The following is a 16,589-nucleotide window of genomic DNA, read 5'->3' on the forward strand; positions in this document are numbered from 1 at the left end:
GCCCAGAGTACATGTAAATTGATGCATTAGGACGGAATTCGGAGCCAAATCTCTCATTGATTGAACTACAAGTAGCTATCCTAATTTCTCCCCTATTCAAGTTTTTTATGTGCTTGTACGAATTTTCAAAGAACCACCCTCAACATCTTTTCTGATTCTGAGTAATCGGCCTTGTTAATTTTGTTTGCCTCAAACCAGTGCCGGTTTAACCTAACTTTGGGTCCTGGGCGCTGGAGGTTTAGGGGCCCCATTCACTGCTATTCGTTGTCAGTTTTTTAACAAGAAAACACATGCATTAACTATGAAGGTTTATTGTAAAATCCATAAAACATTTTTTTTAAAGAATCAAGAAGACTAGCCAAAGTAAAAAATAATCCCGGGCCGGCGTAGCTCAGGCGGTAGTATGCTTGACTCGCGTGATGGTAGGCCGGGGTTCAAATCCCAGCGTCGACAAGAACATTTTTAAAATGTCTATAGGCCCCAGGTAGACTCAGCCTGAATAAAATGAGTACCTTGGGTAAAACCAGGAATAATAATAGGCGTTGAAGCGTAGCACTGGCCCTGTTACCCTCCTTGAACGTAGGCCCTAGATATAGCAGACTACCCTACTATAATCCGAAAGGCGCGTCAGCGGTATAAAACGGGAGACTATTATTATAAAAAATAATCCAAAAAATACATTTGAAAACATAAATTAAAAACAGAAAGTTTCACAAAACAACACATGATCAACAAAAAACATATTCTAAAAAATACATAAAGACAAGAGTTAGATTACTTTTTTTGTTGACTTGGCATTCGCAAACTGCCATATAATATTATCACAATTATTCAGTTTCTTCAGTTCTTCATTCTCTATATACAATAGTGATAATGCGTCTATACATTTGACCAGGGCCGCGTTTAGGTCAATTGACGCCCTAGGCAATTCTCTAGTAGCCGCCCTTCAACCATGAACCATTTTTGCGAAAAAAAAATGCAGAAATTTGCAAAAACACTAAAAATGGATTTAAACTACGATGTTTATATACCTATAACAGAAAAAAATTTCATTTCAGTTCGATCACATCAGACTTCTTTAAAAAAAAAAATTTCTTAACAAAATCGACAAATTTTTAACACGTTCTTGCGTCATACTTAATGGGAAATTATTATTAATTCTTGACATTTTCGAAAATGACCTTTCAGCGGACACGTTGGCAACTGGGATGCACAAGTAAATGTGCAAAGTAATGCCAAAATTAGGGAAAATATCTTTCAATCCACTTAGTGCAGTCACTGAAGGTTTTCACCTCCGGTGAATGGTGGTGAATGCCACCCCTTCTCGGTGATGAAAATTATTTTTATTTTATGGTACCATAAATCGATAGAGACAAATTCTAAGCAAAATTTGTTATATAAAATTATTAATATAAATCAATACTTTTTGAGGTATTAAAGATCAAAGATTTTATTTTTTCTTACTTAAAAAAAATGCATGTTTTAAAGCTGTTTTTCACGTAGAACTCAATAACTATAAGCTTTTACAAAAAAGTTATTATTATCAAAATTGAAGAAAATAAAAAGCTGAATACACTCCTTACTTAAAGAACTAAACTAATAATTCAAAGTGAGTTATGGGTAATTGAATGTATATTTTTTTCAACGAGTACTCAAATCTACATAAGTATTCAAGCTTAAATAACGGGAAAAGATGCATTTTATAAAATATACCTACTAATTACACATGTTAAAGTACTTCTGATTACCTATCAAATGAGCTCCAGTAGAAGTTAATATCATCACAATTAAGCAAGTTATGATGAAAATAAGAGAACCCTTTAGAACAGGGGTTGGCAAATACTTTTAAGCGCGGGCCAAAATGAAATTTTCAAAATGTCTCCCGGGCCGGAGGACTACACCGCGTACGTACGTGTTGCCTATGCTAATGTTTTTGGCGGAGAAAAGAGATACAAAAATTGCTTGCAGAATTTTTCAACGGGCCGGATTAAGTAAGCAAAAGGGCCGGATACGGCCCGCGGGCCGGCTTTTGCCCATCCCTGCTTTAGAACTTTTTAGGTAAAAGTGAAAAATAAAACATACACCATTTCCACAAAAATTAAAATTTATAGTAATCCTTAGCATAATTTCTTTATATTAGCATAAATAATGATTTCAACAATTTTGACCGGTTTAGAATGCATATTTAAAAAAAGATATAGTTTAAAAAATCAAAATTTTTAAAATTACCGTAATTTTCATTTTCTTTTGATAATAACTCCAAAAATACTCAATATACGTAAAAAGTGATATATTATGTATAACCAAATTTTGGTTTTTTCTGTATCAAATATTTTAACTTTTTATATCGTAGTTATCGTAGTATAATCGAGTTATTAAAAAAAACAATAACTTTTTTGGAAAAATTTGTAAAAGATAAATTTTGAAAAATATTTGTTGCATAAATTGTAATGCTATCAACTTATTTGGGAACTCATTTGATAGATATTTCTAAGTACTTTGACAAATGTTTCATAAGGTTATGTTATAAAATGCATCATTTTCCTATTATTTAAGCTTGGATACTTGAATTTGGGTACTCGCCGAAAAAAATATACATTCAATTACCTCTAACTCACTTTTAGTTAACATTAAAAGGTTTTTTCAGTAAGGAGTTTATTTCATTTTTTATTAGCTTCAATTTTGGTAATAATAACCTTTTTGCAAAATCTTATAGTTTTTGAGTTATTTATGAAAAATCGGATAAAAACATGCATTTTCTCACACAAAATTAAAATCTTTGATGTTTAATAACTGAAAAAGTTTTGATTTATTTTAATAACTTATGTAACAAATTTTGCTTAGAATTTGCCCCTCTATCGAATTCTGGGGATATTTTGAATAAAATAATTTTACGATTTTAACTCTCGAGAAGGGGTAGCATCCACCTCCAGGGTAAAAGCGCAAGTTGATACCATGTCACCTTTGTTCCTTGAGACATCCTCTAACCACTAACCAATTTTCATGCAAATCGATGGAGGTTCAACGAAATCGGAGGTAATAGCTCATATTATCCACCTTCAGTGACTGCACTAACTCTTCTTTAAATATTAAGATATGTCAATTGGTGATTTTATTGTGGCATTCAAATGACCCTTTAAGTGAATGCATTCATGCATGAATGATGTATCTTGGCATGATGCATCTTGAATTTTGGCAAATCTCTTAATAACACGAAAACGTTGATAAATAAGATGATAAGATTCCAGACGTCTATTTAGGTCTCTTATCAGAGTGTCGATTATAATATAGAATGTGTGCATTTTCATCTCATCGCCTGCTAAAAAGTTTAGTTCATCATCGGCCCCCTCGTCAAATTGAATTTTTCTTTTTCTCATTCTTATTTCTTTATATGTTTTATTTGGGCATAATTTTTTGGCTTCCTTGCGTTAAGTTAATTTGAAAGAGCTTCATACTCTTTAATGACAGAACCCAGATCCATAATTTTTATATACAAATATTTTTTGTACAGTATTTTTGCCGCCCTCTTATAATGTGCCGCCCTAGGCAACTGCCTATATTGCCTAATGGATAAAGCAGCCCTGCATTTGACCTTAAAAATGTTTTTATTCGTTAAAGCCTGATTCTCATTAAACTTGCAAGAAACCGGACCGGCCACGGCAAGGTACGGGCAAGGTTTTCGGAGCCAATTTACACTGCGAAAGGCTTGCCGCGGGTTGGTTGCTTTGTAGTGAACAATGTTGAAATTGAACGTTAATAAAAATTGCTCTAATATTAGACGAAAAAACAGAAAATGAAAACAAATATTGCAGAAATAGAAAAATACGTTGTTAATGCTAATAGGTCTGGATCCTGCGTATGAAAAAGTTGATTAATATGTAGCAAGCTGAAAATTTTTTAATAGCTTAAGGGTGTCTAGTCGGACAAACTTTGATGTATGGGAACACTGGAACAGGGGAAGTTTTAATTGTGGAACAGGTTAAAAATTTGAAACGTCAGATTACGAAAACGTCCCATGTATTTTGTCGGACAGAACTTCCAATTGATTTGTTACCCCTTCATTAAACTCTCACGCAAAAATCAGACTGCTATTTGTCACCTGTCATAATTCCTGTCATTTGACATGTTCTACGTGTTCTACTCATTAAAATGCCCAGTTGGTGATAAATAACAGTCTGATTTTTGCAGGACAGTTTAATAAAAGGGTAACAAATTAATTGGAAGTTTTGTCCGACAAAAGACATGGGACGTTTTCGTAGTCTGGCGTTCCCAATTTTTAACCTGTTCCACAATTAAAACTTCCCCTGTTCCAGTGTTAAAACTAGATACCCTTAAGCTATTAAAAAATTTTCAGCTTGCTATTAATCAACTGTTTTCATACGCGGGATCCAGACCTATAAATAAACGCACAAAAGAATGAGAATTTGCAACCTTACACTCCGAACTTTTTTTTTAAATATAACCGAATGACAGTAGATAAATTATTTAACAACTTATGGCTGCATATTGAACCATAATATTCAACATAGTTCTTGAGTCACTCATCAGAAAACCCTATGAAACACCAAGACAGTACAAATCACTGCATATGCAGACGATGTAGTTCTACACTTTAACACTACTAACTGAAGCGTTCAAAAACATTGATCCTGAAGCACGAAAAAGGGAGCTTTAAATAAACGAAGCAAAAACGAATTACATGACCGTCAAAAGAACACCTGACAATGAAAATTATCACAATAGACAACTATACTCTTGAACGTGTGGATGCCTTCACATAATATCTGTGCACAGAAATCAGAAGAATTCGGTAAGGATCGAAATTAATGCACGTACTTCCAGAGGGGAATCGTACATACTATGCTATTAACACATTGATGACATGAAATTATTTGACAAAAGATCCAAAATGACTATGTACGGAACATTGATTAGACCCGTATGGTTGTGAAACCCGAGCAATGACGAAAAGGGATGAAGCCTCAGTACATCAGAACTCAGTACATTCGAGAGAAAAATACTGAGAGAAGTATATGGCCCGGTGCAAGAGGAAGACGGCACATGGAGAATCAGTATCAGTAGAAACAACGAGGTTAATGAATTGAATGAAGGTTACGATATTGTACAATTTGTGAAAAGTCAAAGACTCATGGCTGGGACATGTGCAGAGAAAAGACAATGAATAAACAACAAAGAAAATATTACAATGGAAGCCGATGGGAAGGCGAAAAAAAAGAAAGGGCCAGAACGAGAGGGATGGATGACGTGGAAGACGACATGAAAACCATGAACATAAGACAATGGAGAAAAAGTACACAAGAGAAATCCGAATGGAAGGATATAGCCAGACAGGCAAAGACCCATCCAGAGTTATGATGCTAAAAGAAGAAGAAAAATTGACACATATTGAGGGACCTCTTCAAAAACATAATACTTCTTTCTCTATCGTCTTTATAAAACTGATTTTAAACAACCAAAATTGCAGATTACTTGCCGGTAAGGTATTCACACTATCGTGACCTTCACAAGATTGTTTCGAAAAGAATGTCGCATGCAAAGCCCGTCGCTTGCCGGTGCCTGACACGCATAGTGTGAATTTCATCCCGTGAAGTTCATAAGATTTTATGTAAAATGTATCTTGCAGAGCCGATGCCTTGCCCATGCCGAGCACTTGCCTTGCATGATAGTGAGAATCAGCCTTAAAGTCGAAAAAGACCGCTCGCCTGACGCATTAGAAATTCTTCTTCTTCAGGTTCCGTCCCCTATCGGAGGTTGGAAATCATCATCGCTATTTTAATTTTATTGGCCGCACTTCTGAATAATTCTAATGAGCTGCAACCGAACCACTCTCTCAAATTTCTTAGCCAGGATATTTTGCGTCGTCCTGGGTTTCACTTCCCTTGCATTAGAAATTAGTATCGTCAAATAAAATTGCAGTTAAAATATTGGGAAAAGTTGTCTTTACATCCTGGATGACATCAAATTTTTCATAAAATGTATTTTTCTTTAAATTTTGGCATAACGTTACAAAATGGGTAATTTCATTATGCAAGTTCTCTTTGGTTTCATCAACATTTTTTTTATATTTCTCGCAGAAAGTATTAATTGACGTCTTGACTTCTTCTTTATCTAGCGTAAAAGAACATCTTAAAGCTGATGGTACATCCTTGTAGCTTGTAGCATTAAATTCTCTTTAAAAGATCTTGAGTAATATTGTCGCAGATAACATTAAATACTTCAATTCTGAATATCTCTGGCCCCTTTAAAATGATTTGACTTTCACCTGCTTCTTCGAAAAATGTTTTTACTTTCTTTATTCTTTGAAGGTCAGTTGTATGGTAGATGTTTCGAGATATCCTCGCCTTCGCAAAAGAAAGTTTTCGCTTCTTGTTCAATTTCGCTAAACCTATTTCTTACGTCTCCACCAAAGCTCAAAAGAAATATCGTTAAATTCTACTCCAATTGACACGTTTAAATCCACAGTTTCTAACGTTTTGCTGGTTGCATTCGCTCGTTCCAAAATTCTTGCCCAAATCAGTGTCAATAGAGCTGTCTCAAAGGTATCCATTTTATTGTACAGTGCCTTGGCTTCACTTCTATCTGCTGATTTCTCATTTCTATTATTGTTTAACTGGGAAAAATATGTTTAATAGATCCGTAGTTTTTAAATACTTAATGCACTTACAGCGTCAAATCGTGCGGACCATCTAGTTTCAATTAATCTTTTTACACAACATTTGCCGCTTTCTTTCAGTAAATTCCACCTTTGAGGAGAAGCCCAAAAAAAACGTGTAGACACTTTAAACAGTTCTGAAATAACTAGTTGCTTCCAAGCTGGATTCACATGCAAAATTCACTACAATTCGAGACATCTTTCTGAAAATTTTCTGTAGTTTTTGGAAAAGGGCCCCGTCACAAACATTGACACGATGTGTATAAGCGTGAAGGCTACGCCACTGTGTATAGGCGTGAAGAGATGTAACAATAGAACATAGGTGTTTGCAGTGTATTGGCGTATCTGCGTATGAGATTATTTTCGGAAAATATGTAGATTATTTAGCGACTACTTTTTTATAATTAAAAGGAACGGGCTCTTTCGGGCCCCCCCGGGGCCCGTGTCCCTGGGCTCCCGCCCCATGCGCCCAGTGGATAAACCGGCACTGCCTCAAACACTGTTCATCGTTTTGAGTGTTACTACACCTATAACTGAATTTATTGTTAAGGGGATGGGTACGTATTTTCGGATGCAATGCTATTCAAATGGGGATTCATTTTTTTCGAATCCTGAAAAAACTAATATGTAAGTATTTTTGAAAAATTTAAACGAAGAATGAAAGATTACGTTCTTACAAAGGGCCGAAGTCCCTAAAAACTTCTATAATGTTTATTTTAATAAATTACAGGCATGACAAACTAAAAGAAAATGTAGTGTGATTTTTAATTTCAAATATCTCATTCAAAAGAAACTTTTTATTTATTCTAAGGGACTTTCGGCCCTCGGATAATAATTTAGTCTTTCGTTCTGCGTTTAAATTTTTTAAAAATATTTATTAGTTTTTTCAGGATTCGTGGTGATATTTTCCAAATCTAACATTCGCTATTTTTGTCATACAACGCACTGAGTCAAATAGAATATGATGACAAGACAGTGACAGTTTGAAATATTTGACATGGCATATGGCATCGGGAATATTTTGAGTTATTGATTAAATAATATTAATAGTGTATTTGATAAATAATTGATTTAAGACGATCCAAGCAGAGAATACATCAGGATATATTCTGTGATCCAAGTATTTTGTTGTTAAAGATGTTCAAAATTATAAGCGTTCCATAGTAACAATATATGATTAAAAAATTACGTTAACACTTTTCGTCTTTTCTCGATTGAGTAGATATTAGGTTTTGTTGTAGATAGATAGATAGATGGATAGATAGATAGATAGATAGATAGATAGATAGATAGATAGATATGTTTATTGTTTCTAATGAAAAATCATATAACAAGAGGTTGAGTACAAATTATTACACATAAATAGTCGACGCTTAATGAAGATTTAGTTACAATTATTCATTTAATATAAATGAACGCAATCTGAGTGCATTAATAAAAAATGTACACAGTTCCTTAATCTCAGTGGGAGAATGGGTTGTATTTAAAAACAGAAAAAAGCTCTCGGTATTCTCTACAAATGATCGAATAAGGGGTGATCTAAAACACGAGTATAATGGACATTCCAACAAAATGTGGGAAAGAGTCTCTAATTTGTGTAAATTACATATTGAACATTTTTCAGTTTGGTCGATGTGATACGAAATCCCTTTATAATAAAATTTTATGTAAAGTTTAGAGCAAAGTCTGATTTGTGAATAAAGTCTTGTAATGGGAGTTTTTATTTGTAAATAGCTTTGCGGTTGCCTATTGTGTGAGAAATGTTTATAGTACAAAGAATAGCGAGAACTTGTTAATGCTGATAAGTCATCTTGGAAGAGTTTTTCTTTCATTTTTAATAACAAACCGTTTCTTTGATGCCTCAGTAACCCCCATGATAAATTTTCCCAAGTTTCTTTTGCATCAATTTCAGAAAAATAATTTTTTAGCTGAACTACCCAGTTATAATTCTCATTATTGTCATTATTGTTACATAGCTGACGAAGACGGTTATAACAAATTCTTGGATACCTAGAGGAGTCCATAAGTAAAATTCTCTCAAGCCAATTAAGTGATATTTTAAAAATTAAGTATTTTAAGTGAACTTGGCCAACTTCTAGCCTAACATAAGTATTGGGGGTATTTTTTGGTAGATGCAGCAGTCTCTTAAAGAAATTAGTTTGAATTTGTTCTAGAGTATTTGAGTAGCGCAGACCCCAGACAGATATACACTGAGAAAGACAGTTTAAAATAATGGAATTATATAATGTAATTCTCGTCTCCCATGAATTTACTATTGCATTAGACAAGAGGTTCATTACTGCTCCTATAGACTGCTTGGCTCTAGCAATCGTAGTAACGGCCATCTCTCGAAATAACGAGGAACTACTAAACGTTACACCCAGATAATTAAATTTATTAACGCTTTCAAGTTTTTGACCATTTAGTAGGAATCCTCGCTCTTTGGAGAAATGGCCACCCCTCGAGAAGACTAAGATTTTGTTTTTGGAAGTGTTTATAGTCAGTTGATTCTGTGAGGTGTAGGTTTCCAATATTCGTAATTTGCGGGTCATGTCAACTTCTGATTCTCCTAATATTATCAAATCGTCGGCATAGAGTAATAGAAGGATATCAGTATTACCATTAATATTAATTCCCTTTGCCCCTGCCTCCCTAAAAAAGGCCTCCACATCTGAAAGAAAAATTGAGAACAAAGTCGGGCTTAAGCATTCTCCTTGAAGAACACCTTCCGTTATTTTATATTGTCGTGACAATTGTGAGTTTGAGCGAACCTGGAAGGTAGCCGTTGACGGATTTTCGCTAAGCGATGTACACTTTCTGTGGGCGACGCTTTTACATACTGAACATGAGACTTCATCGGGGCCTGTTAGAATCGAGTTCGAGCAAACAGAACAAGTGGGAGGCATTGTGGTTGACTGTGAATTGATAATAATGGCAATGAATGATTGATATCAGTATAAAATGTCAACAATTTTGATTTGGCTAAATTAAATCCAGGTTTCCTTTTTGGTATTCGAATGGTTTTCACTTGTAGTAAGAAAAGTGTAACTTACAGTTTGTAGTGCAGCACACCGAGTGGCCTTTTTTCACTTTTAAATACAGAACTGTTAAATTTCTTGACTTTACGCACTATACTTAACAACATACATGTGTTCACGTCTGCGGTCGGCACTCAACTCCTCAGTTTTGTTGTACATATAAATTATTACACTCACTGACACTGAATACATAGTGAGTGAAAAAATTATCACATTTATTAACTGAATAATTAATAATTTGCAATTATACAAATAACAGTTATCCAAGAACATTCAAAAGCCATCTCTTTAAAGTTAATGATGACATTGTCAAGTAGAATGACATTCTAGTAATGTTTACATATCCATACCAGTGTGAATTTTACTACACGTAATTTGCCGTGTAAAGACAAAAAAGTAGGGATAGCCGTAAAAATTTGCGAATTATGTACCGATGGCCTTAAAGGAAATAGTGATTAGTACATTACCTGTGAGGATGATCCCAAGGAACCCCCGCCTACGGAATGAGAAACTGAAACACCGGAAGGTGCAAATTTTGATATTCGATGGTCTTTGGTGAGGCGAACTCTTTGATGTGCGCGGACACATGTGTCGCACAATATTTCACTACAATCCATGCATTTTGAAAATGCAGAAGCGCCTTCTTCGCAATTCCCACATACCGAACTATCTTCTATTGTCACAGCCTAAAAGAATATAAAAAAAGGTAATGTCTTTTAATGTGGACATTAAAAAATAAAACAGATTAAGTACAATTATTATAAAGTGTAGATAGATTTTTCGAAGTGTTTATATTTTAAAGTGTATCTGGACCTCGGAGGTAAGCAACACTAATGTCATAGCAACTGTGTTTTTTAGCCTGTGTTTGCAACAAAGTTTAGAGCACTTAGGATGTAGAATAAAAATCTGATATATCCCATAATTGGTTGAAAGACAATATGACCATATTTTAATGATAATATAATATAACCAATTTGTATATAGTGAAATCACTGAAGGTTTTCACGTCCGATTTCGCTGATCCTCCATCGATTTTTATGAAAATTGGTCAGTATCTAGAAGATACCTCAATAAACAATGGTGAAATGGTGCCAACTTGCGCTTTTACCCTGGGGGTAGATGCCAACCCTTCTTGGGGACGGAAATTATTTTATTAAATATATCCCCAGAAATCGATAGAGGGGCCAATTTTAAGTAAAATTTGTTTTATAAAGTTATTTAAATTAATCAATAGTTTTTGAGTTAATAAAGATCAAAGATTTTGATTTTTCATAAAAAATGCATGTTTTAATACGGTTTTTCGTGAATAACTCAAAAAGAGTAAGTTTTTTCAGAAAAGTTGTCATTACTAAAAATTAAAGTTAATAAAAAATCAAATAAATACGTTATTATTTAAACCTTTTAGTATACAGTGCGTCCATAAAGTAACGCATAAATTCATTATTTCTTAAACCGGCGACTTTAATGAAAAATCCCGAAACAGGTCGATTTTTATTTTTAAATTACAATTTTTTGGCATATACAGGGTGAGTCATGAGAAACTGTACATACTCCTACCTCGTATAGAGGCTCCTATGGGGAATAAGAAATGACCATTAAAAAGTGTCTGCTCCCATTAGAGAGTTATCAAGTAACTCTATGAGAATACAGTAACGTTATAAATAACATGTGAAGTATACAGTAAAATAGCGTTACCGTATTCTCCTAGGGTTACTTACTTGATAACTCTCTATTGTTTAATAATATACAGGGTGAGTTTCGCATTTTGACAGAAATTTGTATTCAGTCATAATTTTTGAACGGTCAGATCGATGTGTCTCTTATTTTGGCCAATCGTCACACTATTACCACCTAATCAACTAATTTATTCAAACTAGAAAAAAATCAGGTCCGGCTTTAAAAAAATTAGTTCGTTTGGGTCTTAGAAAAAATTTCACCCTGTATACGCTTTTTGAAAACTCTAATATGAATTTTACAAATTAGACAAATAGGCAATTAAAATGGCATATTTATTTTTTTCCGCACACGATTGCTTAATTTTTTATAAAAAAATCAAATTTCACTATGAATTAAAAGTTTGATAAAGTGAACCATGTATTTAAAAAAAAATAACTTTTATTACAAAAATTAGCCTTCCATACGGAGTAGTTTGTTTGTTCAGTTGTATCTAGTTGTTTTATTTGTTCACTGAATTGTAGATTCTTTTCTGTTGCTATCATTTCTTTTAGCTCCTTAACAGCATTGTTTAACTGCGTTTTTGTTTGTGGCGCTCTAGTTGCTTGCCACTGTTTTCCGAGTTTTCTTTTCTGGGCTATTTTCTCTCTTATTGATATTGAAGTGTATTCACTCTTCATTTCATTGTTGCTGGGTGTTGTTGAGTCCCAGGCAGCTTGTTGCATAACTAAGTTTAGGTGTTCTACTGCATATTCGATCTCCTCATTGGTCTTTAGAAAAATGTTTAGTTGAAGTCGCTCCTCGACCAGTTGTTTAAAGATGTTCCAGTTTGTTTTTCGGTTGTGCAATACACATGGTTTTTCCCTGTGGAGAATTTTTTTATTTAGTGTTATATAACAACTGGCGAATGATCGGAAGAAAGTTCATAACATGACTCCGCATGCATATAGTTCCTGTTAATTTGTTTAGTTATGCTATAGTCCAGAAGATCGGGTGTTTTATTTAAGTCGGTTGGCCAGTACGTTGGTTCTTGTGTTGTTACTACTTCTAGATTATCGTTGTTTATTGCTTTGTATAGCTCTCTTCCTCGGGTCGTATCTAGTCTAGAACCCCAACTCTGATTATAGGCTTATACGGGGCTTGGTATTATAGTCACCGCCATAAATGAATCGGTTGCCTAGTTCGTCGAAGAACTCTTTAAAGTCTTCTTTTGTTATTTTGTGCTTTGGAGGGCAATAAACCGCAGAGAAAGTAATGGGGCCTATCCAGTCTTCTACAACTATGTTTGTGGCTTGTATGTATTCTTTTGCAAGACAAGTTGCGAGATGATGTTTGATTGTGTTTTTAATAATGATTGCAGTGCCACCGTGGGCGGTTCCATCAGGATGCATGGTATGTTAAACTGTATAGTATGGAATTTTTAAGACATTCTTTTTTGTGAAGTGCGTTTCTGATATTAATATTAGATCCATTTTATGACTTGTCAAGTATAAACTAAGTTCATGTTTGTGTTGGGCTAATCCATTCGCATTCCAGATAACAAATTTCAGTTTGTCTGCCATCACTTCATCTTTGCTACGACGGTGGTAAGAAGGTTGAGCATGGTGCTCATCTGCTCCATGAGACCCTTCATCATTTGTTTTAGCTCTTGTATATCAGATGGAGGTGTAGTAATTTGATTCAGTTGTTGATTATTATTTGCGACTTGGCTGTAACATCTGGTACTATGTAATTTTGGTATGCTCTTCTTGCACTTTCTTCGGACTCCTTCTTCCTCAGCGGGGGGTATCTTTCTTTCTGCAATTGCTTGTATACAGTGCACCCTCTGTAGTTGGCAGGGTGATTACCATTACATAAGACACATATGACATTTTCTGTTCGATGTTTCTGTGTGCATTCTTTTGTTGGGTGGTGGTTTAACGCACATTTTACACATCTGGGTTGCCTGACACAGAAGTTCTTCGTATGCGCATATCTCTAACATCTTTGGCATTGTGCTAGATCCCTTACAGGCCTTGGTGGTTCAAATTTTACTCTTGCATTTTGTAGTGAGTCTATATCATATATATCTTTGTTGTTAGAGCTTGATTTAAAATTTACAAAAAATAATGGAAGTGGGTTTTTTGTTATTCTATGTCGTATGTTAGTGATTTGGTTCACAATATGCCCTTGGCTCTTCAGTTCCGCCTTTACCTCTTCTAGGTTGATTGTTGGATGTAAAATTGGTCAGTATCTAGAAGATACCTCAATAAACAATGGTGAAATGGTGCCAACTTGCGCTTTTACCCTGGGGGTAGATGCCACTCCCTCTTGGGGGCGGAAATTATTTTATTAAATATATCCCCAGAAATCGATAGAGGGGCCAATTTTAAGTAAAATTTGTTTTATAAAGTTATTTATATTAATCAATAGTTTTTGAGTTAATAAAGATCAAAGATTTTGATTTTTCATAAAAAATGCATGTTTTAATACGGTTTTTCGTGAAAAACTCAAAAATAGCAAGTTTTTTCAGAAAAGTTGTCATTACTAAACATTAAAGTTAATAAAAAATTAAATAAATACGTTATTATAAAAACCTTTTAGTATACAGTGCGTCCATAAAGTAACGCATAAATTCATTATTTCTTAAACCGGCGACTTCAATGAAAAATCCCGAAAGAAGGATTTTTATTTTTAAATTACAATTTTTTGGCATATACGGGTGTCCAGAAATTCTACCGACAAACGAAGACAAGAGATTCCTCAGATAATTTTAAGACAATTTAACCCAATTCACCTAGTCCGAAAATGCTTCCTAAGGGAGCTAGAGCTCTTTGAAGATGGCGCCATGTAATTAGTTTTTCGTAAATACCTCCAGAACGCTTCTATCTAGAAAAACGAAAATTTTCATACATTTCATCCATTGTGGATTTCTAGTACCGGCTATAGGCGTCCGTTTTGGCTAGGGCAACGGTTATTGTATCGCATAACTTTTTTGTCTTTAACTTTTAAGCATTTTTGATATTGGATTATTAAATTGTGAGGTATTCTAGTACTAAAAGGTACTCTTACTTTAAGTCGGTAGGACACACTGTTTTCTAGAAAAATCGATTTGAAAGTTTTTAGATTTAGGAATTTGAAAGAAAAAATTGAAAAAAATTTAAAAAAATTAAAAAAAAAACGATGTATTTTACCCACTTAAAGCGAAAGTATCTTTAGTACTCGAATATCCCATAATTGAATAATCTAGTGTCAAAAATACTTAAAAATTAAAGACAATAAAGTTATGCTATAAAATAACTGTTGAACTACCCAAAATGGACGCCTATGATCGGTACTAGAAATTCGCCATTAATGAAATCGATTAATCTCTGGAATATAAATAAATGTACCAGTTTTCATCTTTCTAAATAGTTTTTTTTAATCTTTTTTTTTTAATTCGAAGAACAAAAAATTTTCAAATCGATTTTTCTAGAAAACGGTGTATCCTATCGACTTAAAGTAAGAGTACCTTTTAGAACTAGAATATCTCACAATTTAATAATTCAAAGTCAAAAATGCTTAAAAATTAAAGACAAAAAAGTTAGGCGATAAAATAACCGTTGCCCTACCCAAAACGGACGCCTATGACCGGTACTAGAAATTCGCAATGGATGGAATCGATTCAGTTCTAGAAAGTAAATTACCATACCAAATTTCGTTTTTCTAAATAGAAGCGTTCTGGAGGTATTTAAGAAAAACTAATTACATGACGCCATCTTCAAAGAGCTCTAGCTCCCTTAGGAAGCATTTTCGGACTAGGTGAATTGGGTTAAATTGTTTAAAATTATTTGAGGAATCTCCTCTCTTCGTTTGTCGGTAGAGTTTCTGGACACCCTGTATATCATACCAGTGACGTCATGCATCTATGTAATCGATTATTTTTTTAAATGAGAATATGGGTCATGTGATAGCTCATTGAAAGGGTATTCAATTCTCTATTCAATAATATAAACACTAACATAATTATTTATACAGGGTGTTAATAATTTTAAATTAATTTAATTGAGACAAAAAGAAGAATGTATGTAATTTATTTAATTCAAAATACGTTTTACTGTTTTCAGAAAACAGGAAAAACATGTTAATTTAACAAATAAATATCGCTTTTCGCTTAAATTCAAAGTTAAAGCTGCCACCCACATGCCTCTCGGCAATTTGAATATTTCGTTTAAGCGAATATCAATGTTTATTTTTTAAACAAAACATGTTTATGTTTTCTGACAGCAGTAAAATGTATTTAGAATTAAACAAATTTCATATCGGCATCTGTCGTTTTGAACCTGAGGGTCTTTGACCACTTTGACGATATATTTCAGGTTGTTTCTGGTTGGTATAACCTGATCCTGAATGGCCAGTAATGAAACCTCCGTTTCAGGGAACATCTTTCCTGATGTCAACCAATAGTTCGACGCTGTATTGTCGACATAGTCTTGGCTGACCTCATTGGGATGTCGCCCGTGCAGAGGTTTACCCATCCAGGTGCGCATTTTTTCGTCTTTAGTGAGGTGGTTTATGCGCATTTCTGGTTCTACTGCGCAGGTAGCGCGATGTAGAGTAGATGTCTCAGCTTGCATATGAAAATAAGTTCTTAAATTCGCAATTTGTTTATACAGGGTGTAACAAAAATACGGGTCATAAATTAAACCACATATTCTGGGACCAAAAATAGTTCGAATGAACCTAACTTACCTTAGTACAAATATGCACACAAAAGAAGTTACAGCCCTTTAAAGTTACAAAATGAAAATCGATTTTTTTGAATATATCGAAAACTATTAGAGGTTTTTTGTTGAAAATGGACATGTAGCATTCTTATGGAAAGAACATCTTAAAGAAAAATTATAGTGAAATTTGTGCACCCCATAAAAATTTTATGGGGGTTTTGTTCCCTTAAACTCCCCAAACTTTTGTGTCCGTTCCAAATAAATTATTATTGTGGTGCCATTAGTTAAATACAATATTTTTAAAACTTTTTTGCCTCCTAGTATTTTTTCGATAAGGCAGTTGTTATCGAGTTGCGGCTTCTTTTTTAATATGTTTACATAAAAATTTTATGAGGGTTATGTTCCTTTAAACCCCCAAATGTTTGTGTACGTTCCAATTAAACTATTGTTGCGGTACCATTAGTTAAACACAGTGTTTTTAAAACTTTTTTGCGTCTTTTTATTTTTTTGATAAAGCAT

General features: G+C 33.9%; 1 protein-coding gene across 2 annotated transcripts in view; it reads right to left on the bottom strand.

Moving 5' to 3' along the window:
* LOC126884422 (E3 ubiquitin-protein ligase TRIM71) overlaps nt 1-16,589 on the bottom strand; it is a 254,659-nt gene that overhangs the window by 73,282 nt on the left and 164,788 nt on the right. For both annotated transcript variants that reach the window (XM_050650326.1, XM_050650327.1), the window contains exon 3: nt 10,179-10,397. In XM_050650326.1, coding sequence (XP_050506283.1) covers nt 10,179-10,397 — 219 coding nt within the window. The remainder of the gene's footprint in view (nt 1-10,178; nt 10,398-16,589) is intronic.

Source organism: Diabrotica virgifera, chromosome 5 (genome assembly GCF_917563875.1).
Source record: "Diabrotica virgifera virgifera chromosome 5, PGI_DIABVI_V3a".
Classification (NCBI taxonomy): Eukaryota; Metazoa; Arthropoda; class Insecta; order Coleoptera; family Chrysomelidae; genus Diabrotica; species Diabrotica virgifera.